The 21,394-nt window shown below is 52.0% G+C and overlaps 3 protein-coding genes across 7 annotated transcripts in view; 2 read left to right on the forward strand and 1 right to left on the reverse strand.

Moving 5' to 3' along the window:
- Nucleotides 1-1,067: 1,067 nt before the first annotated feature.
- Nucleotides 1,068-8,384, forward strand: PSMD5 (proteasome 26S subunit, non-ATPase 5). Its single transcript, XM_059865051.1, has 10 exons — nucleotides 1,068-1,282; nucleotides 1,450-1,594; nucleotides 2,155-2,268; nucleotides 3,127-3,255; nucleotides 3,908-4,017; nucleotides 4,358-4,500; nucleotides 4,944-5,135; nucleotides 5,324-5,433; nucleotides 5,880-6,020; nucleotides 6,520-8,384. Exons 1-10 carry the CDS (start codon nucleotides 1,083-1,085, stop codon nucleotides 6,775-6,777), a joined length of 1,542 nt encoding a protein of 513 aa, XP_059721034.1. The 5' UTR covers nucleotides 1,068-1,082; the 3' UTR covers nucleotides 6,778-8,384.
- Nucleotides 8,385-9,276: 892 nt separating this feature from the next.
- On the reverse strand, nucleotides 9,277-18,082 carry B3GALT9 (beta-1,3-galactosyltransferase 9). Its single transcript, XM_059865529.1, has 2 exons — nucleotides 17,891-18,082; nucleotides 9,277-10,377 (listed from the first exon to the last, which is right to left on the reverse strand). Exons 1-2 carry the CDS (start codon nucleotides 18,080-18,082, stop codon nucleotides 9,277-9,279), a joined length of 1,293 nt encoding a protein of 430 aa, XP_059721512.1.
- A 216-nt stretch (nucleotides 18,083-18,298) lies between these two features.
- The window catches only part of KCNT1 (potassium sodium-activated channel subfamily T member 1), an 80,592-nt gene continuing 77,496 nt past the window's right edge, over nucleotides 18,299-21,394 (forward strand). For 3 of the 5 annotated variants that reach the window (XM_059865103.1, XM_059865106.1, XM_059865107.1), the window contains exon 1: nucleotides 18,300-18,471. In XM_059865103.1, the coding sequence (XP_059721086.1) occupies nucleotides 18,356-18,471 (116 nt within the window). In that variant the 5' untranslated portion in view covers nucleotides 18,300-18,355. Of the gene's footprint in view, nucleotides 18,472-21,394 lie in introns of all 5 variants that reach the window. The other 2 variants (XM_059865105.1, XM_059865104.1) reach the window with 1 other exon arrangement.

Here is a 21,394-nt window from a genome sequence, read left to right on the forward strand (position 1 = left end):
CCCGCCCGCTGCGGGACAGGGCAGCGCGGTGTCCCTGCTGCCACCCCGCCTCTGCACCTGCCGGACCTGCACGGCTGGGGGGACAAATATCGCGGCTCAGCATCCCAAAGCGGGCTCAGACCCCCGGGCTGGTGCCGAAGTTTCCAGGCTGTCCCTCCAGTGCCAGCCCCGGAGCCCTCCCAGCGCCGTGCGCGGTGCTCTGAGCCCATTTATCACCTTTGCTTCCATTTCCCTGTCTATAAAATTGTTATTTCCTCAGGTTTCGTCTGTTTGGGGCTCTTTGGATAGAAACCGGGCAGGGGCTGTACCCAAAATCTCCCGGGAGGGACGCGGGGCAGAGCCGAGCGCTGTTTGTCCCACGCTGGAACTTTATTGTCCCCCGTGGAACTTTTACTGTCCCCCTGTCCGTCCCCATGATCTCTCAGAATTCCCTCCTTGCCAGCCCGCAGGACCCGCCCTGTCACAGATTTATTTGGGGGATGGAACCCTGCGCAGGGCTGGAAGCACAAAGTTACAGGAGTTCTCTGACAGCATCGGTCTGTTTGCAGAAGGTGAGAAAATTCAGCCTGAAGACGCGAGGGGTGACACGTTCTCCGCACCGGGAGCTGCCCCGGGCAGACACCGGGATGGAACCGGCTGTTCCTGCGCTCTCGGGATCAGCGCTTTCCGTTCCCGAGCCACGCAAACGCCGTTTATCGCAGATTTGCCAAAAAACGGCGACACCGCGCACCGACCTCCGTCCCGACCTAGGGGACGGAGACCGCCACGCCGATGGACCACGCCCCCCTCATTACCGGGACCACGCCCCTCATTACCGGGATCACGCCCCCTTCATTACCGGGATCACGCCCCCTTCATTACCGGGACCACGCCCCTCATTACCGGGACCGCGCCCCTCCGCGCACAGCCAATGGGGAGGAGCCAGGGGGGCGTGGCGCGCCGACATTTTGTTTACGTTTTTCCAGACGCAAAGGGCGCCCTTAGCAACGGTGCTGCGGTTGCTATGGGCGACCCGAGTTCTCGCGATATTCCAGCCCGGCTGTTGCTACGAGAGACACGAGTTCTCGCGAGACTCCCGGGAGATGGCGGAGGGGGCGGCGGCGGCCAAGATGGCGGAGGCGGCGGCGGAGCTGTTGGAGCGGGCGGCGCGGCGGGACGTGGCGCTGGAGGAGCTGCGGGCTCTGCGGGTCGCCGTGCAGGCCCTGCCGCTCCCCGCCCTCCGCTCCCGCCTCGGCGAGCACCACCTGAGGGCGCTCTTCGGCCTCCTCGCCGTCAATGACCGGTGAGCTCCGGCGCGGTGCCGCGGGCCTGCCCGGCCCCGCTGCAGTTCTCCCGGAGCGGGGGGGTCCTGCCGCCTCCCCGGTTCATTCCCTGCCCTCTTTCGGGGCGGGAGGTGGCACAGCGGTGTCCCCCTGCTCAAGGGCTCGGTTTTCTCTCCGTCCCGCCCAGGGAACAGGTGTCCGCGTGTGTTTCCATCCTGGAGAGGCTCCTGCAGGCCCTGGACCCCCTCTACGTGATCCAGAACCTCAGGGAAGAGCTGCAGAAGGGCCTTTTCCACCCCGATGACTCCGTGAAGATCCTCGCCATGTCCCAGGTACAGGGTTTCCTCCAAGACGAGGGGACAGAGCTGTGTGTTAGTCCCCATCTGCACTTTCCTGCCTCTGTGATAAAAGCAGGAATTGTGTCCTACACTTGTTCCATTTGGGATAATTACTGTGCACTTTATATAATTCTTCATGATATGTGAATAGTAATGTCCAAAACTATGTCCTGACAAAAGCAGGTTGTGCATAAAACTTCTGCCACGTGTCCTGGGTAAAGCTTTCCAGGCCAGCAGGTGATGGAAGAATTAAAAGCAGCAAAAATTTGATACTCGGGATACTTTACACTTTTGTGGAAACACCAAACAGGCTGTGGGAGCTCGACACTTGCTGCATTGATTTAAAAGAAGAGGATTGTGGAATGTTGTGGTTTGGGGTGGATTTCTAGAAGTTCAGCTAAGAGCAGCTGCTCGGGTGTTGTCCAGTTGAGTTTTGATCCAAAAAACCTTAAAAAATTGTGACTCTGGTTTCTGTTCCGCTGTTCCAGTGCTTGAGCATCCTTACAGTGGGAAAGAATTTGTCCTAATGTTATTTTCTCTGTCTCTGTGTTCAGGTTGGGAGGATTGTTGAGGACTCAGCTGCTGTCCCAGAGATTCTGCACAGCCCCGAGCTGTTACAGCAAATCATCAACTGCATCGGTGGGGAGAAAATAGCAGTGGCCAAAGAGGTAAAGGTGCCTTTATTGTCCCATTCCTCGCCAGCTGAGGTGGTTGGGTGGCAATAATAATGAGCTCTCCTCAGTGAAAATTAAGATTTAAAATTAAGTGTATAGCTGTAGTTAAGTTAATAAAGAACTAAAACCTGATAATCTCAGATTTTCTTCTCTGTGTGATTTGTCCCTTTGGAATAATGTGAAAAACGCCAGTCACTTGTTTTTAAAATTTTAAAAGTTTAATGGTGATAAAATGGCTATAAAAATAGCAATATAATTAGAGTAATAATAATTTGGACAGTTAGGATTAGGATAATATGAGACAATAGAAACAAAGAGTTATGGACAGTCCGGGTACCTTTTCTGGGCAGCACAAGCCCGAAGAAGGCCCCACGTTAGCAGAGGATTAACCCTTAAAAGCAACAGCCGTTGCTTTTCATGTATGTTGCTTTTTGTATGTTGCAATTCATACACCTCATGCATGATGCATCAACTCCATTCAAACACAGGATTCTGTCTGGGCAGTGCCAGCTCCTTCCTCTGAATCCTGACAGCATCTCCAGGGCTGAGGAGGCAGAAGAAGTTCATTTCTCCTGATAATGGGGCAGTAAATTCTCTTTCTCTGAAAGATTCAGGTGTCCTGTGGCTGCTATCTCACTGCGAGTCCTTTCTTTAAAAAAAGTATCCTACACAGCAGAGTTTCTATTTTAACATTTTGTTACAACCTAAAACTATATTTACCACACTCCTTAAGAGAACTAACACAGCATCACTTTCTAACACAACACATGCAATATTCATTTGAATATTTGCCAAAAGCCAAGCATGAAACACGCATTTTTCACAATAACAAGCTCCTGTTTTTGCTTGCAGGCCATTAAGTCTCTGTCAAGGATAGCCCAGAGCCAGGAGGGGCTGGAGGCCCTGTTTGGGAGCAGCTTGCTGGGTGACCTGAGGAGGGTCATGGCCACCAGCGACATCGTCCGCTACAGGGTCTATGAGGTACAGGGCTCTCCTCTGCTGCTCCTGCTCTCAGCCTGCCTCTTGGGGCTCTCACATTGTTGTTTCTCATTGCTTTACCCACTGTCCTTCATGTCTGTGTTGTACCAAAACCAGAAAGGAGTAGGGAGATTGCAGCAGTGGGGGCTCTCATGATGTCATAGCTTCTCTTTCCCGTTTTTTGGTGTAAAAGAGTGAATTGCTGATCGTCTTCTAGCTAATAGTGCCTAAGGCATTGGAAAGGCTTCCCAGAATCACCAAAGGCACCAGAAAACGTTTGTTTCTCTGAAAATAAAAGTAAAATAGTTAACTGTAGCCTCTTGACTTTTGGATGTGAAGTGCTGCTAAGAGTTTTGGAGAGATGCCAGCTGTCAGTGTGGAGATGTTTGGCAAAGGAGGAATAACACAATTTAAACGTTCTGGAGCTTACTGGGGGTAGCACAGGAAGAGCTGATTGTGAATAGAGATCAAATGCATGTGCTGGAAACTTGGAACTCCTTATGAAGAAGTTGCTTCAGGCAGACATTTGGGTTAATGATAAAAATGTGATTAATTCCATACTTAATATATGTAAGGTTAATTAGCACAGAAGATTTGGCTGTTGCTCTGAATTATTATAATGCTTTTATAAACTGCACATTTTGCTTTTGTTTAGTTAATTGTGGAGATATCATCAGTGTCAGCAGAGTCTCTGGATTACTGTGCCAGCAGTGGGTTAATCCCTGAGTTAATTGGGGAGCTGACTGGAGAGGATGTGCTGGTCAGGTACGTTGGTGAGTGTGCCAAGGACATTTCCACCATTGTTAAAACTCTAACAAATGTATTTGTGCGTGTTTCTTGTGAAAAGAAAAACCTGTATCTGCCTCTTCTTAAACTGTCTTGGGTGTCAAATACTTCATAGCTTAGTGGAGTGATAATGACCATTTGTGGCTGCAGTAGAAACATTTCAAGCTCTTTCCCAAATCTGAAGAGCTGAATGAGCTGAACAGTTGGGATCATTTGGGTTTCTTTGCTAGGATTGTGTCTTATGGGTGTGGTTTCTATCTGTTAATCACCGAGTGCTTCAAGCCCCATCTGAAATCCCAAAATCCCTGGTGTGTTGCAGGGCCACGTGCATCGAGATGGTGACAGCGCTGGCTCACAGCCCCCAGGGCCGGCAGTACCTGGCCCAGCAGGGAGTCATCGACAGGATCTCCAACATCATCCTGGGGGCACAGTCAGACCCCTTCTCCAGCTTCTACCTGCCAGGTGCCACCCTGCATTCCTCCTTTCCAGGCTTTGCTGCTTGCTTTGGTGCTGGCTGAATCGGCAGCACTGCTGAGCCTCTCTGCTGAAAGCTCAGGGGGAATTCTGAGTGTTAGATTGGATATGTAAAATATTGGTTATTTAAAAATGCTGAAGGACAGTCTGAAGGATGTTCCTCAGTAAGATCTGGGCAGGCTGTGCTGTAGCTTTAAAGTTTGTGTTATTGTAGCCTTTTTTAAGTATACAAACATCATGAATTAAGCAACAGTCAAAATATTTGGCTTGTTGCTTACTTCTGTCTTTATTTTGAGCTTTTTACCAGCACTGTTCAGCCTTCATAACACATGTTTGGAACAAATCAGTCTCACGTTAATGTACATTTAATTTTACCATTGCTGAAGTTGCTGTTCTTCCACTCAATGCTTTTTTTGGTCTTGTTTTCTCAGGATTTGTTAAATTTTTTGGCAATCTGGCTGTTGTGGACAGTCCCCAGCAGATCTGTGAGCGCTACCCTGTCTTTATGGAAAAAGTCTTTGAAATGGCAGAAAGTCAGGATCCCACCATGATTGGAGTGGCTGTGGACACACTGGGAATCCTGGGGTCAAATGTGGAAGGCAAACAGGTTTTACAGAAAACCAGTTAGTATCTTCTTTTTTAAATAATACTTTATAATGTAAGAGTGAATTGGTTTGGGCTGATATAGAAAGGAATTGAAAAATGTATTCACTTATCTAATGAATAAATTTATAATGCAACTAGTGGGTAACTGTATTCCTGTAGAGATCTGGCTGAATTAATTAAAAGCACTTTGTTTTTGTTTTGAAAGGAAGTAGATTTCAAAATCTCTTAAGCAAAATAGGGCACCAGGCCAAGAATGCCCCCACCGAGTTACGGCTTCGGTGCTTGGATGCCATTTCATCCCTGCTTTACTTGCCTGTAAGTTGGGCTTTTTGTCTTTGTTTTTTCTTTAAATCTCCAAGAATGAAATCATCACACACCTGAGTAACTGTGAGGGACATTTTGCAGCCTCTAGGTTGGGTGGCTGTGGTGCTTTCAGTGTTCTGAGTCATTGATTTACTGTTTTGAAATTCCCTGATTGGTTTGCTAAAGGTTTGGGTTTGTTTGTAAGGTGCCAGGTGTTCTGAAATGTTAATAAAAAATGAAGTCAAGACTTCAATGATGAGAGAATGAGAGTAAACAGGTTCATATCCTTGTGCTCAGAGGGATGGGGGCAAACTGCTCCAGTCCCTGTGGTCTTTGGATCCAAGGATCTGGCTTAGCAGTGTAGCTCTAGAGGGCTGATTAAACCATTTGAACACATCCCAGAAACCTGAAAGCTTTTCATAATCCCAGTCAAACTCTCATTTTTGTGATTTATGCAGCCAGAGCAGCAGACAGAAGACCTTTTAAGAATGACTGAATCCTGGTTCACATCCTTGTCCAGCCAGCCCCTGGAGCTGTTCAGGAGCATCAGCACTCAGCCATTCCCTGATCTCCACTGTGGGGCTTTACGGGTGTTTACTGTGAGTGCTTTTGGTTTGAAACATCAGGGAGGGACTTGTGGTGCCATTCAGTCTCAGATTTATTTATTTCTTCAAAGTGAATACCACCAACTTCTAGTTGAAGCCCAGAAGTGGTCAGAAAAAGGCCTTTTACCTCAGGCCCCACTTGGCTTCCCCATTTAAATGATGCAGCAGACACATAATGCTAATTTTCTATCAAATTGGAGAGGGGGAAAAAAGGCAAGAGCTGTGCTCCTAGTTGCTGCTTCTCTAGCAGAGGCACTGCTGTGATAATTCCCTCAGAACTTTGAAGATAAGAACTGAGCTCTACTTGTTCTCCAGTGCTTAACCCTGCTGCTTGATTTGAGTGGTAGTTTCTTATCTCATTTAATTTTTCCTGTTCCTTGTCCCTGTACCCAACCCCCTACGGTGTAACTGCTTTTAAAATGTTTTTAAATGTTTTAAAATGGGGTTCTAAAATGTTTCCCCCACCTCTGACATCTTTTGTCTTCCTGTTCAGGCCATTGCAAATCAGCCATGGGCCCAGAAGCTGATGCTGAGCAGCCCAGGGTTTGTGGAGTACGTCGTGGACAGATCTGTGGAGCCTGACAAAGCTTCAAAGGATGCTAAATACGAACTGGTGAAGGCCCTGGTGAACTCCAAAACCATTGCAGAGATCTTTGGCAATCAGTACTACCTGAGGCTCAGGGCTTACCTGCTCGAGGGCCCCTACTATGTTAAAGCAGCTTCTACTACAGCTGTGGAAGGAGCAGAATAATGTCCCTGCTGTCTGGGGTCCCCCTCCTGCAGAGCACAGTCCTGGCACAGGTGTTGAGGTACAAGGTGTAAAAACTCTCCACACTGGAGGTTGTCTCTTTAAAGGAGTGTGAAGATATTTTGACTCTATTTGAAATGAGTCAGGAGAGCAAATTAAAGGTTGTTTGATATTTCCCCCTAAAATGTCATGGCAGAAGTTCCCTGTGTGCTTCATGAGGCAGGTAACCCAGGTGAGGTGAGCACTTAGCAGCTGCTGGCTGTGTTTTATTTGGCAGAATTTATCAGTGTTTGTTTAAATTGGTCTTGGTTTGGAGTTTCTGTTGTGTTTTCTCAGTAGGTTACAGTTCAGTTAAAAAAAAAAACAAAACACCAAAACACCTCAAGGTTTGTAACCTCAGATGCTGCCATAATTTATATTCTTTTTTAATTCCTTTTTTTACCTGCCAGAGTTGGCACTTGCATGGAACACTCTGTTCTGTCAGAATCCTGTTGCTGAGTAAGTGACACTGTCCACATGAGGGAGTATGGACTGGATTCTCTTGTTTTCAACCTGCTGGATGTGAGTCTTGCTGGAATAAATAATCCTAAATATTGTTTACATTTTCTGCTGAGGATTTAAAAAAAAATTAGTTTTTAGCCCTTTTGAAAAGAAATTAATGCACTCTGTAGGGATCAAACCCACCAGGGAGCTTTGTGTCCCTGGCTGGCTGTGCTGTGGGGTGGCAGCTCAGTTTAGTGGCTGGAGCACTGCAAGGCTACTTCAGAACCAAATCTTGAATTGTTTACACTATTTTTTAACAGGGATACAATTTTTAAAGTGTTATTTAAAGAAATGTTGTATTTTAGTTACCTGAGTTAGATGATTAAAAGGGGTAAGAACATGGAGCTCTTGTGTTGGAGGGAGTGAATGAAGTGGGAGTATGGAAATGTGGCATCTTTGGAAGTTGGAATCTCCTTTGGAGGATGTCAGAGCTGTGGCAGAGAATCAGGAGTGGCTGGGCACTCCGTGACATGTGGTGTGTCTTTGCCCATAAACAGAAACCACAGGGTACTTTCTATCAAAGCCTTGTGTTCTTTTTGTTGAGGTGGAGCAGAATAAAACATGAAATTAGTGCTTTGGGGCTTCTTTTAGTAATGTGTCCCTGTGCTGCCAGGGGAAGCAGGAGCTCCTGTCCTGCAGGAACTCTGACAGCTGGCATTGCCTGCCAAAAATTGCTGCCCAGAGGAGCTGGGGGAGATCCCTTCATGTTTGCTAAGCTGTCTGAATGCAGGTGAGGTGCCTTGTTCCAAGATGTCCCTGAGTTGTCATCCTGCATCCCAGTGCTGCTGCTGTTACCCTAAATGTGCCCAATAAAGATCTGCCAGTGAGAAATGCCCTGCAGTGTCTCACGGGTGGAGGGAGCACAGGAGCTTCATGGATCCTGCATCCAGCAAACACCTTAAAGCACTAAAAAGGAAATAAAAGAGTGTACAAGTCCTTAGCTTGCACTTGTCCTGAGCAGTTCAGCTCTGTTATTTTAGGTGGCTTTGTGTGCTGGTGGCTCTGGATGAGCCATATGCTGAAATGTCAGTAAAAGAAATCAATATATAAACCTGTTCTGCAATTCATGAGCCTCTTCCATGTGTGTTTTCAGCTGGTGCTTTTGAAGGCTACTCTGTGTGCTGAGTATTTAGCATCTGCTTTGCATGGTACATTTGCCAAAGACAATATTTTAGAATGTGCAGAGATGCCAAACAAGGGGATTTTTTTTTATGTATACACATATGCTTTATTTTGTTGAGCTTTGAGCTCAGTGTTGATTGATTAATTGATCACTTTCCCCCTATTACTCAGAGGCAGTTCCCTGCCCATGCTGTACATTGCCATATGGATTACATGCTGCTGCTGTATCTGATATAAATGACAATTTTGAAGTGTGTTGTTTTTGTCATCCCCCCCTTAAAGTAACAGGTGGAAATAATTGAGGAAAACCACAAAGTGAAATGCTGGAGAATTGAGGTAACATGCTGAACATTTGGTTTAAAAAACAGAAAAATCCCAAACCAAACCTTGTCATTTGATGGATGTTAACAAACAGCATGACTTGAGGAGTTTCCATGATGGCTCAGTGTCTGTTCCTGCTGGAGCTGCTCTGTTTCTCTCTGAACCAGTCTGCTCAGAAGCAGCTCCTTTTGTGGATTGAAAGCTTCCCCTCTGCTCCAGAATTCTTTGGAAGGAGGTGATGCCTCACTCACATAAAAAAGGAGTTTTGAAGACTCAGAAGTCTGAAAAACCATGGACACAGAGAAGTCTATTGGAATACCCTTTTTTACTTCCATGCATGCACTTGTAGAGAGGCAGAGGACATCCAGCTCTGCTCTGCCACACTGTAACAGTGAGAATTCATTTGCTTCTGAAGGGAAAAGAGCAAACTTTGAGAGGGCATCCTTTGTGCTAAATATTAACAGGATAACACAGCCGATGAAAGAAAATCCAGCCTCTTCTTGCAGAAGTTAAACATTAATTGACAAAATGAAGGAGCTCATTTTTTATCCTATCCAAGTTGAACTGTTTGAACTTATCTATGTAGGTCAGAACCTTGCAGGACACCAGGCTGTAGTAGGTTTCCAGTAAGGAACAATCCTCCCCATCGCTTGTTTCCTTCCAGTCCTTAAACAGCTCGTCCTCCCTCATGTCAGAGGAGGTGAAAATGAATTTATAGCAGCACGGGTTGTAGCTGATGTGCCTGTCCCCAGCGAAGCGGGAGCTGTGCCTGGCAGTGATGCCAGCTCTCTTAGCACAGATCCCCACAAAGGCAGCGGGGGGCAGTGCCAGTGGCACCTCCCTGGCAGCCACGTAAACCTTGCGAGCCACGTCCTGGGACATGAGGAAAGCGCTGCCGTGGCAGAAATCCGGGTACAACTCCTCGGGGTACTCATGGATGGGGACAAAGGCAGGGCTCTGGGGGTCCCTGTCAGGCACTCCGTGATGAACCACCCTGCCAAGGTAGATGTCCTCCTGCTGGGCTAAGCTCAGCAGGTAGCCAGCCAGGCTGGGAACACCCACAAACACGTCCTGGGCTGTGTGAAGGATGTACCTGGCACGGGGGCAGAAAGTCACCGTCCACTCCACGCTCATCAGCATCTTCTGTGTCTGCGTCTGGGGGGAGTCGATGAAACTGCCCTCAATAATGTCTCGGTGCCTTTGAGCCTCCTCCTTGATCTCCAGCTGGGTGCTTGCTGAAGCTGCCTTTCCTACAGCAAACAGAGTCAGCACACTGTAGCCCCTGGAGCCCGTGGCGTTGCCCCAGGTCTGCCTGATGGCGTTACGCCTCGTCCTGTTCTCTGGGCTGCTGCAGACAACAATGAGCAGAAATATCTCCTGCTTGGGGCAAGTCACTGCACTGCTGCTGGTGTAAGAGAGGTTGGCCTTCAGAGGATCCAGATCCAGCTTCCTGGCCCTCTCCCGGATCTCCAGAGCCTTTGCATCGGTGTAAGAGAGAGGCAGGGACTGCAGGAAGTACTGCTCCAGTAGATCTGCCCCAAAGAGCAGCCCGTGGAAGAGCAGGACATTGCAGAGGATGAAGCACCACTGGTGTGTGCGGAGCCTGCAGAGTGTCAGCTGGGGAACAGGAACATGGACACTGAATTCTCAACCCAAAGGCTTTCCCTCATTTTACAATATGGCCATGCAAAGCAATCACAACTTCTAGACCATGGTCTTTGTATTATTAGTGAGGCTTTTTTTCTCCTAGAAACTTAACAAGTCTACTTGAGGCACAGAGAGATCCCAAAGTGAGAAGGACGTTACCATGTTGGAAGCTTTTCTGTGCATCCATGTGTGGAAATACTGAAGTATGACTTGCTGTGAATAATTTTTGACTATTTTTAACTTGTTACTGAAGGCTTAAGGTGCCCCTTAATGTGTCCTTGAAGGACAACTTTTGTTATCTGGCCTGACACTGCCCTATGAAAGCTGTCAAGGTTAGAATCCAGAGGGAAAGGCCAGGTTGGATGGGGCTTGGAGCAACATGGGAAAGTGGAGGGTGTGGAAGGAGGTGGAATGAGATGATCTTTAAGGTCCCTTCCACCCCCAATGCTGTGAAAGCTGTAAGGGGCTGCAGCACTTACCTGCATGGTGCTGGGAGCTGTCCCTGCAGCAGGGGCTCTCTGGGCAGTGTCTCCTGGCTCTGGCTGTATCTGGGTCTGCAGGATCCAGTTACTGCCCAGTACCTGCAGCCTGTGCCTTCCACCTCACCTGCCTGGGCAGAGGAAAGATGATCCCCGGGGCTGATCATGTTGCAGGCACATAAAACACAAAGCTAACAAAACCCTGGCCTTTCCCTTCTTTAATTTCTGGCACTCTGAGGAATAGATGAAGCAAGTGCTGGGGCTCACTTGGTCAGAGGAATCCCTGGTACTGCCGAGTCTGTCCTTGACCTGCCAGTTTGCTGCTGGCCCTGGGGGTTGTGTTTTTCACAGCTGTGCCATTGTGGTGTTGCTCCCCCAGTCTGGGGCAGTTGCTGGGCACTCTGCATCTCCTGAGCTGGAGCTTTGGGGTGGGAACTTGTGGGTTTGCCTTGTGTGGGGTGGTGGAGGCCACCCCGAGGCTGTGGGTGCTGCTGGGCCAGGCTGGCAGCAGCCCTGGGGCTCTCCTGGGCAGGCTGTGCCTTGGGCTGCTCTGTGTGTTGCTGTTGGCTCAGCCCTGGCTGTGCTGGAGCCACAGGGGCTGGGGAGCCACGGGGGCCTGGAAGTGCTGCAGGGGGAAGTGCCAAAGACACCACAAACAGGATGGAGCTGTCAGCAGGGGAGAGTTGGCTTTGGCAGTGGGGCTGGGGAGCACTGAGGGGAGAGGGGCTTGTGGGTCCAGGGGAGGGTTGGGTGGTGGTGCTGCTGCTGTTTGAGGGGTGGGTTGGTGTGGTCAGCCTTGTGGGAACTCCAGCCTCCATGGGAGAGCAGGGAGATCATGGTTTCTTTTTAATTTTGAGATTTCTCAGAGGTCAGGGTGCGTTTCTGTTCTGCATCCTTGGGTGAAAGGAGAACACAGCACTGCTCTGGTTTGTCTTGGCTGGACCATTGCAAGGCTCCCTGCAGCATCCTTAGGGCAGCCTGGATTAGCCCAATGTCCCAGGGACAAGGAGAGGAGCTTTGATTTCTGCCTTGAGGGGTCCAGGGTTAATCCCCAGCTCTGGCTGAGCTGCTCAGCTCTCCCAGCTGTGTTGATAGAGGGAACAGAGGAATTACAGAAGAAGCCAGGTTCCCAAAATCTGCTCACAGCTTGGAAGTGCATCTTACCCCACTGAAAAACCCCAAAACACTCCCAATGTGCGAGTCCCAGTGTGGATTTCTGTTTCAGGCTTTCCAAAAAGAGGGAAAACTTCCCCAGGGCTCATGTGTCAGCTGGGCCACAGCTTCATCCAGCCCAGCCTCACACTCTGCAATCCTCACAGAAGTTGTGCTTTGAAGCTGGCTGAGCTGTCAGCACGGGAAGTGTCAGTTAAATGTGTGCCCTGCAATAAAAGGCTAATAAGGAATTTTTTTTCATGTACAATAATACAGCCCTGCAACTCCAGATACCCAGTCTGGGGGAAAAAAAAAATTCCTTCTTTGAAGATATTCTGTCTCCAGCTGAATCATTTAATTAGCCAATAAATACCAGTGTTTGAAACCTCTTACATTAAAAATTGAATATCTTTAGAATAATAAAATAATAGTAATAATAAGCCCCACGTGTGGATCATCCCTGGTGCAATTAGGCCCAGCATGGTGCTGGCAGCACTGCTGAAGCCATTCCTTTAGCTCTGCTCTGTGGTGGCAGCAGCAACTTTGATACCAAATATATAAAATTACCACTCCTCAGCCAGGGCACAGGCAGCTCTTGGATGTGGGTTTTTATTTATCCACAGAGCCTGGTGGAGTCCCACTGGGAGAAAGCTGAGGAGCAGCAAGGCAGGGACTGCTGAAGGGGAAAATAAGTGAGTGCCTGAGCTCCAGGAAGTTTTCCTGGGGGTGATCCCTCCATCACCTTTAGCCCCAGGTTTCAGGCAAACACAACACCCAGCAGCTCCTGTGTGACCTTATCTCACTTTTCAGGAGGGTGAAGTGAAGCTCCTTTGGGGAAGTCTTCACTCCCAGGGAGGTCCAAGAGTTTCCTGGAGAGGAGTGAATGCAGGACCCTGGAATGGCTGCACTCGGGTCAGTGGGGATGGGAACACTGTTCCTACAGCTGCACTGAGACCCTGCACAATCCTGGGGGTGTAAATTAGGCAGGCAACCAGGAGAGCAGATTTTCCTGAGCCACGGGGCTGGAATTTGCTGTCTGTGAGATGTTTTCACATTTTCATTAAATTTTATGTCCATGAAAACCTCATTACAGGAGCAGGGATGGAACACTGTGAGCAGCTTGAGCTGTCCTAAAGCTGTGAGTGTTCAGACTGAAGGGTGTTTGGTTTTTTGGAGAGCATTTATTTTGTGATATCCAAAGGTCAAAGCAGAGCTATCAGGAGGCTGGTGGGAGATGCTGTCGAGCAGGAGGAGCCTGGGGCAGGCAGTGAGTGCTGCAGGGGAGCAGCCCAACCTGCAGCTCCTAAACATCTCCTAAAGCATCCTGGCTTCCCTCCCAGTGCTGGGAACATTTGGAAGGGGGAGCAGAGCCTGGCTTCCCTCAGCTCTGCTCCACTTCTCTTTGTGAAAATGCGAAGGCTTTGGATGACGCAGCGTTCTCAGGAGATGGAGCAGGAGAGGGGGGATGGATGGGACTGGGGGGAAAATCCAGTGAAAATCAGGTTTCCCAATAAGAATTTGTTCAAATGTGAAATCTTGAGCTCAGCCTGCCCTAGATGTCCTTCTGGGCAGGGTGGGCACCCCTCTCTGTGCCCACCACGGTGCCCCATGATGCTCTCAGGCTCTTCCCAAAGCCAGCTTGATTCCCACAGGCAGGTTTGCAAATTTTCACTTGGTGCCTCCTGCTCCAGGGGCAGCTCAGAACCCCTCGTGGAACCCACCTGGCACAACATCCTTTTCCACAGGGCATTCCCTGTGCTCTCAAGGATTCACTTGTCTGATTCTGGGGCTCAGAGATGCCCCTTGTCAGCCCAGCAATCCCCAGCCAGGATGCTCTGGGAACACCAGAGGTTTCCAAAGTGTTTTGGATGCTACACAAAGGATCCTGTTTATTCCAACCTGCCTTTTGTAGTTTCACCAGCACACACAGACCTGAGAGCACGAGGGGCTGCAGAGGGACCTGTCTGGTTTTTAATAACAGCATCAGTTGCAATAAATAGAGATGGTTGTTTAGGTCTTAGTCACCTAATAGCAATGTTTGTGCTTGAAGACATGATTCAGCTCTTGCAGGCAGTTCTTCACCTCACATTCTCCATGGGGTTTGGGAAATGATGGAAGAAGAGGCTTTGTAAGAGTTCTACAGCGTGTGTTTCACTTGTTATTTGATATTTAATGTCCCTTTGGGCATTAAATAAAAGTAGAAAACTGAAAACCAAGCCAGCAAACCTGAGCACTGTCGCAGCAGACAAACATCTCTGTGGCTCCCAATGTGCAGATGAAGGTGTCTTTCTTCTGATTTAATGGCTTGGTTGATGAGACTAAATCCATGTCTTTATAGCCAAGCTTCCTGCATTCTTCTTTTTGTTTTGCATACATCAGTCTAGGAGTTACAGAGCTCTCTCCTTTTTTATGGTAAGTTTGATTATTCCTTCTTGAGATTACTGACAGCTTTGACAATTCCCTACCTCTGCATTCCTGGGTAACGACAGCCTCAACCCCCTGTGGGTTCTGCAAGTGCTGCTTTCAGCCTCGGGAGCACTGAGTGAACAATGAGCTGAGTGGAAAGAGCAAAACTTGTGTGAAATGCTGAGTTGTGAGGCCACAGGGCCGAGCAGGTTCCCCAAGTGGTCTCCCTGCCAAGATGTCAACTTGACACTAAAGTTGCTTATTTTGCAGTGGGCCAGAAATTTCCTTTTTGTTATTAATTCTCAGACTGTGACGTGTGAGTTGCTTTTTTGATGCTTTTTTGGTGCTTTTTGCCTCGTCCTTTCATTCCCTGCAGGCTGTATCTGTGCCTGGCAAATGGAGATTCACATGAAATTCATTTGACACGCACAACATCGGCTCGGGCTCTGCTCTGATTAAATTCACTCCACGCTCTGACCACGTTTCCAGCTGGGAGCAGATCTGGTGGAGCTGTTCCTGATGCCTGTGGCTGCTCTGCCCTGCACTGGGCATTTCTCCTGGGAGAAATGGGAGAAGTTTCAGCTGGAGCATTTCTCCTGGGCACCTCCTTGCCCCGGGGTGATGGGGTCCCTGTGTGTCTGTGTGACACACCCAAAAAGGCAAAGCTTGCCCAAGGTCGTGGGGGGAAACGGGACCTGGATGCAGCTCCTGGGGCTTAAGTGGTGCCCCAGCCCATCCTCTCCATGTGCTCCTGGTGGTCCTCAGGGCTTGGGAGAGGCTGCAGCCCCCCAGGCTTGGCCAAGGCTCCCACTGGTGGGGCTGTGCCCATCACCCTCCTGGCAGGGGGTTACTGGGGGCTGGAGCAGGACAGGGACCCCCCTGACACGAATCCCTGGAGCCCTGTGGATCGCTGGACACGGATGATGTGCTCTGTGGATGACGACTTTCTCTCACTCTCGCCTCTGACTCATCCCACTGTTGCCTCCCACAGATTTATTTATTGTTCTCCCAGACGCAGGAACAGCAGAGTTGAGTCTCCCTGCCCTGTGCCAGGCCCCTCCTGGGGCACTGGGCTGGGATCTGTCAGAGCAGCCTTCAGCAGGGCCTTCCCCTGCACCCGGCCCTGGGGGTTCTCAGACAGGGGCTTTGCCTTCCCTGGGAGCCCCCCTGGCTGCCCCTGAGCCTGGAGAGCAGAGAGCCATGGAAACAGCACTTGGCATCCTGGGCTGTGCCCGTCCCAGTGTGCTGCTCTTCCCCTGCCCAGGCAGGGAGCAGCTCCTTGCTGAGAGTGTGTGCTCTCCTGCCCAGGCTCTGGCAGCAATGTTGGGGTGCAGCCCCTTGCAGTGTGTGCTCTCCTGCCCAGGCTCTGGCAGCAATGTTGGGGTGCAGCCCCCTGCAGTGTGTGCTCTCCTGCCCAGGCTCTGGCAGGAATGTTGGGGTGCAGCCCCTTGCAGTGTGTGCTCTCCTGCCCAGGGTTTGGCAGCAATGTTGGGGTGCAGCCCCTTGCAGTGTGTGCTCTCCTGTCCAGGCTCTGGCAGGAATGTTGGGGTGCAGCCCCTTGCAGTGTGTGCTCTCCTGCCCAGGCTCTGGCAGCAATGTCAGGTTCCCAGCTGAGCTGTTGGGACTGAGGGAATCAGGAGAGCAGCCCTGTAGAAGGAGACAGATTAAACCCTTATTAATTGTGTTTTGTGACAATGTCTGCTGGGAAATGAGGACTTGTAGCATTGATAGCATTTTGGGGAGTGCTGCAGCTGGAGGCAGGAAGGACCAGCTCAGCCCACTGCCCCCAGAATTCTGAATGACACCTTTTCTGAGGGCACTGCCCTGCCTTTCCCTCATGGTTTCAGGGATGCAGGGAATTGCTCTGTGCTGGAGCTGGGAGCAGTCCCCAGGACCAGAGCTCTTTCCTCAGGCAGGATGCCACCAGATTGCTCAGCTTGTCCCTGTGGTGGCCTGAGCAGCTGCTCCTGGTGGGACTGGGGTGGCACCAGTGTCAAGGGCGGGCAGAACCAGCCCCACTCTGCCGTTCAAACTCCAGCATTTGGATGGGGATGTCCTCTTCTTCTGGCTCTTTCTCTTTCATTTTTCATTTCTCTCAGCATCTGACTGTTTTAAATAATTCCTCCCCCACGCCTGTGTTATCACCCAGCATGTCAATACGCTGCTGTGCCACCCACCCCTCTCCTCGCCGAGCTGCACGTTGACACTTTGCGCCAGATAATGTGAGGCAATTAGTGAATGGAGAATAACCTTCCCACTGAAAAGCAGGATGGGCTGGGAAGCATCACACGGGTGGATTGCACGGGGAGCATTAATTGCTTTTCTCTCCAGTGACTCCTGGTGTAGGAGAGTCCATATGGAGAGAGAGGAGGAGGAGGAGATGCTGCGGGAGAAACAAAGTCTCCGGTGCTGGAGAGCAGCGCAAAGCCCAGCGCATCCGAGTGGGGGCACTTCCCTCTGGATCCGGAGGCTGTGGCACAGCGGGGGCTGCGGGTCCGCCGGGTGCCGATGGATCACACGGGCCCGTGCGAGGGTGGGGTACCCCGGGCTCCGCGGGACTGGGAGCTGCCGGAGGGAAACCAAAGCTCTGGGAGCAGCGGGATCCCAGCCTGGGTGGTGTCACCTTCCCTGGGTGGGACTGAAGTGCTGTGTCGGGTGACTGAGGTGGCGCTTTGCACAAAGGACAAGGGGCTGTGTGGCCACTGTGGGAGCAGCTCCTTTATTGGGGTATTTGCTCACCAGCACGGCTCCGGGATCCCACAGAATGGCCCCACAGCGAACTCCCCAGCGCTCGGAGAGAGGAACGAAGAAAGAGGCAAAAAGGAGAGGAGTGGAGCCGAGCTGGGGCAGAACGCGGTGCCTGTGCCGGGGGCTCTCAGTGGGACCCTGCCCGGAGCCGCTCACCTCTGCCAGGGGACACAATTTTGGGGCACTTCACATTTGGCCACATCATTACTGGTGGCACCTCCTGGCACATGGGGCTGAACTTGGAGGGGAGGCACCTTGGAGCCCATCCCGTTAACCCTTTCCTGGAGGATGCCGGCTCGTTTCCAGGCTGCCCACGCTGTCCCTGGCTCGGGGCCATTCCCCAGCGGGGCCGTGTTTTTGCAGCAGGGCCCCCCGGGAAGATCAACGCTCCCGGCCCGGCCGCGCAGCACGGCACAGGAATTGCCGGGGCTTGGCCGCGCTGTTTGCTTTCGGCACAGCCCCGAGGCGCAGCAGCGCTTAACACAAATATTTGTGTGGGTAGTGGGAAAAAAAAAATCTAACCAAATAATAAAGGAAAAGAAATAAAAAAGAAAAATAGAAAAGAAAAGGAAGAAAGGAAAGGGAAAATGGAAAGAGAGGAGAAAGGACAGGGAAAGGGGAAATAACGGGGAAAAGATAGGGAAAAGGAGAGGAAAACGGAAAATAAAGCAAGCAAGCCACCCAAAGGTCGTGCTGACAGAGGCCAGAGGCGAAGGGACGCGGGGCGGGGGGATCACGAGCTGCTGCCGCACCCCGGGGGTCGCGGGGGCCGGGGCGAAGCCGGCGGGGACAGCTCCGGGGGTGGAGGCGAGCGCGGCCGCCGGTGCGCGCTGGGCGGAGCCCGGCCCCGCCCGGTGCGGCCCCGCCCATCCCCGCCCATCCCCGCCCATCCCCGCTCATCCCGCACCTGTTGCCGCCCGCTCCCCGCGGAGCCGCCCGGCCCCGGCATGCGGAGCGCCCGAGCGGCCCGCGGGCTGCCGCGGCGGCGGCTGCGGGGCGCGCCGTGATGGGCGGCCGGCAGCGGCCCCGGCAGCGGCCCCGGCAGCGGGACGGCGGCGCTGGCTCTGCCCGCGGCCGGCAGCCCCCGGCCCGCGCCCCCGGCAGCGCGGGGCGCCCATGCTCTGCCCCGCCTCGGCGCTCCGGGGCCCCGCGCCGCCGCGCCGATGCCGTTCTCGGGCGAGGAGCGGAGCCTGCAGGGGATCTACAAACCGGCGGGGCCAGTGTGCTCCGAGTGCTACACCAACCGCTCCTTCGTCTACGACGATGGCAGCGCCCACAGGTACCGGGGCTGGGGAGGGTCCCCGGGGCTGCCGTCGTGGGGAGCAGCGGGGCCGCTGCAGCGCGGAGCTCCCGGTGCAGCCGGAGGAGCCCCTTCCCCTCCCGGGGCAGGCGCGGCGGCCGGCAGGACCCCCGGCCCCCATCCCCGCCGCTCTCCCCGTGCCCCGAGCCTGGAGGAAACTTTGTGCGGCACTCGCAGGCACGGCCGGGGTCCCTGCGGGTGCCCTGTGGGCCCAGCACCTCGGGAACGGGGCAGTCGGGAGCTGCCTCGGGACGGGGAAGGGGCGCTTGGACACCCCCGAGCAGTCCCATCCTTCGTGGGAAGAGGGTCCGTGCTGATCCCTCTGGCTCTGCTCCCGGGTGTGAGGGTGAGGCAGGGCTCGGCTGAGCCCTGGGGCTAAAATACACCCAGGAAAAGGCTGCGTTCCTGTGGGTGCTGCCCAGCTCCTGCTCCGTTTCTGGGCTGGTTTTGTGCCAAAGTTGCCATGTCCAGTTTGAGGGAGGGGCTGCAGTGTGGAGGGGAAGAGCTGCTTGAGATCAGGGGGACTCAGTGCCACCATCCTCTCCTGCCTGGCAGCAGCACCTGCTCCTCACAAGAGGTCCTTGCCAGAGTACCCCAGTTTTTCCTGGAAAAATGCTGTGTATTATCATTGTTCTGGTTAAATTTACTAGTGTTGCTCTTCTGACTGTCACACTCATCCAATGCCAGCTGAAGTGTGCAGATGAGTCGTGAGTATCAGTTCATACTTGGCAGATTAGGACCTCAGTTGGGTTTGTGCCCTGGGCTGCCCAGCTGGGATTTTTTATGTCTTCATCTGCTCGCCATGATTTAAGGAAATGATCTTTTATTACTAAAAACCTAAATGAAAAAAGAAGGAACACTCTGTTCTTTAACTCTCATTACATTACCACTGAGGTGGGTAATCAATAAAATCCTTGAATATTGTTTTTTTTAGGGTTAAGACCCTAATTTTTACCTTCTCTCTGTCAGCGACACGATGTCCAAGGCTCCGTGGTGCCTCACGACCCCCAGCTCTGGGTGGCACCGTTTGGTTATTTTGGGCACAGCAGGGTGGCTGCAGAGCAACTGCCTCATTTTGCAGCTGTGCTTGGAGTGTCTGCAGAAATGACACCCTTGAGGGGGCTGTTCTGTCTGTGAAGATCAGGGATGGGGTTGGAGACAGCAGCTCCTGGAGATTTCCAACCTCAACATTAGGGGAAGATGAGGAGTTGCTCCTCATTACTGACACCACAGCCCTGCCAGGGATGATTTATCCTCACCTAATGCACTACGAAATCCTTGCCCAAAGATCCTCCTGCCTGTCTCTTTCAATCTGGATAGAGGAACTTTGTTTCCTAATTATTGCTCTGCAGCTCGATGTGTTTCTAACCCCCTCAGGCTCTGGAGAGGTTGAAATGCCATTGCTTGTCTTGCCTGCCCTTGTGCTCAGCCCTTTGCTGCCCTTCTGGAGATATTAAACAAGCTGCCTGGAGCCCTCAGGACTCTGCAGTTTCTCCAGCTCAGAGCAGACTGGTGTCTAATGCACTTTTCCAGAGCTGATCAGCTGCAGAAGCAGAAGAGGATTGTTAGAGACAGGCTAAAGAGAAAGGGCAGGAGCAGGCAGTGAGCACCATTAGACCATCCCAGGGGGCCCTGGCAGATCTGCTCTTTGCTTTCCTCCTCTGCAGCTTGGGCTGGGGGCACAAATCCTGTCACAAATGATCAGCCACGTGAAACCACCTGCTGCCTCTCAGCCTCTGCCTGCTGCACGGGTTTCTCCCTCACCTCCCGTGGGTCTCCCCTCCTCTCCAGGTGCTGTGGGCTTTGTGCACAGCCCCCGGGCAGACCAGGGCTCAGCAGCCCAGCACCATCTCCTGGTCTGCTCTCTGTGCTTGCAGGTGTGGAGCTGTGGGTGTGATGGCAGACAAGCAGAGCTGTCACCAGAGATGTGTGTGAGGGATGTGAGAGCCAGGGCAGAGCAGCAAAGATGCAGAACACATTCACTGAACCTTCTGCTGAGTGCTTGAGGGGCCTCAGCTGGGCTGACCCCGTTGAAATAAGTGGGAAACTCAATTATCCCTTCACTTAGCAAATCTAGAGCTGGCTTAAAAGCTGTTAAAGAGAAATTCTGTCTGCTTGGTATCCTGAGGGTGGAGATGTGTGTGGAAATGTCTGTGAGCTTCCTCCTGGCCCTCTTCATAAGGGGACAATGGTCCTGAAAGTCCCTCCCAGGTGGAAAGCAAAGGGTTACTTGTAAAAGCACTTGAGAGTTTGTTTGGAGAGTAAATACACATTTCTGGCACCCAGAGGGTACAAAAAGCCTAAATTTCGCCGTCCTACCTCGTGGGAAATGTGGGTAAATGTTTGCACAAGGATCCAGCCTGTCACTTCGGGGAACTCAGGATTTCCTCCGCCTGCCCATGTACGGGCACGGCGGGCACGGGTGATGGATGGGCAGCCAGATGGAAGGACTCGCACAAAAATATCCTGCCCGAGTCAGGGGGCCAGCGGGAGAGGCAGGGCTGGGCGGGAGCAGGCTCGGATTTTCCGTGAGGAGGAGAGGCGGGAGGAAGGCGGCGCAGCCGGGGCTGCCTGGAGCCGCTGCCTAGGGAGCCCATGGCTCTGCCTTAGACGTAGGTGGCTTTTCTCCTGTCTGCTCTTTGGGGGGATCTGTGTGGCTGCTGCTGTTTGTAGGCTGTGGGAGCAGGGGTTTGGGGGCTGTGCCAGGGGTTAGGGAGCGGGATGGGCAGGGGAGGTGGGTCCCGGCTGAGAGGCTGAGCTTGGGGGCTGGACAGCAGCATCCTGCCAGCCTCGGGGTGTTCCTGTGGCACGGCAGCTCCCGGGGGCTCTGCTCAGTCCCACCTGGCTGGCACAGGGCTTTTGGCCCTAAAATTCACAGCAAGATTTGGAGCAGGGGCAGCCA

The sequence above is a fragment of the Haemorhous mexicanus genome, chromosome 21 (assembly GCF_027477595.1).
Source record: "Haemorhous mexicanus isolate bHaeMex1 chromosome 21, bHaeMex1.pri, whole genome shotgun sequence".
NCBI lineage: Eukaryota > Metazoa > Chordata > Aves > Passeriformes > Fringillidae > Haemorhous > Haemorhous mexicanus.

What these genes read in the sequence shown, in the direction of transcription:
- B3GALT9 (XM_059865529.1), bottom strand. Translation starts at nt 18,082, where the DNA reads ATGGGCGGGGATGGGCGGGGATGGGCGGGGCCGCACCGGGCGGGGCCG. An exon ending in TCCCTTCGCCTCTGGCCTCT is followed by an intron (nt 10,378 to 17,890) that starts GTCAGCACGACC and finishes CCTGTTCCCCAG; the next exon opens with CTGACACTCTGCAGGCTCCG.
- PSMD5 (XM_059865051.1), top strand. Translation starts at nt 1,083, where the DNA reads ATGGCGGAGGGGGCGGCGGCGGCCAAGATGGCGGAGGCGGCGGCGGAG. An exon ending in ACAGGTTTTACAGAAAACCA is followed by an intron (nt 5,136 to 5,323) that starts GTTAGTATCTTC and finishes TTGTTTTGAAAG; the next exon opens with GAAGTAGATTTCAAAATCTC. An exon ending in CATCCCTGCTTTACTTGCCT is followed by an intron (nt 5,434 to 5,879) that starts GTAAGTTGGGCT and finishes TGATTTATGCAG; the next exon opens with CCAGAGCAGCAGACAGAAGA.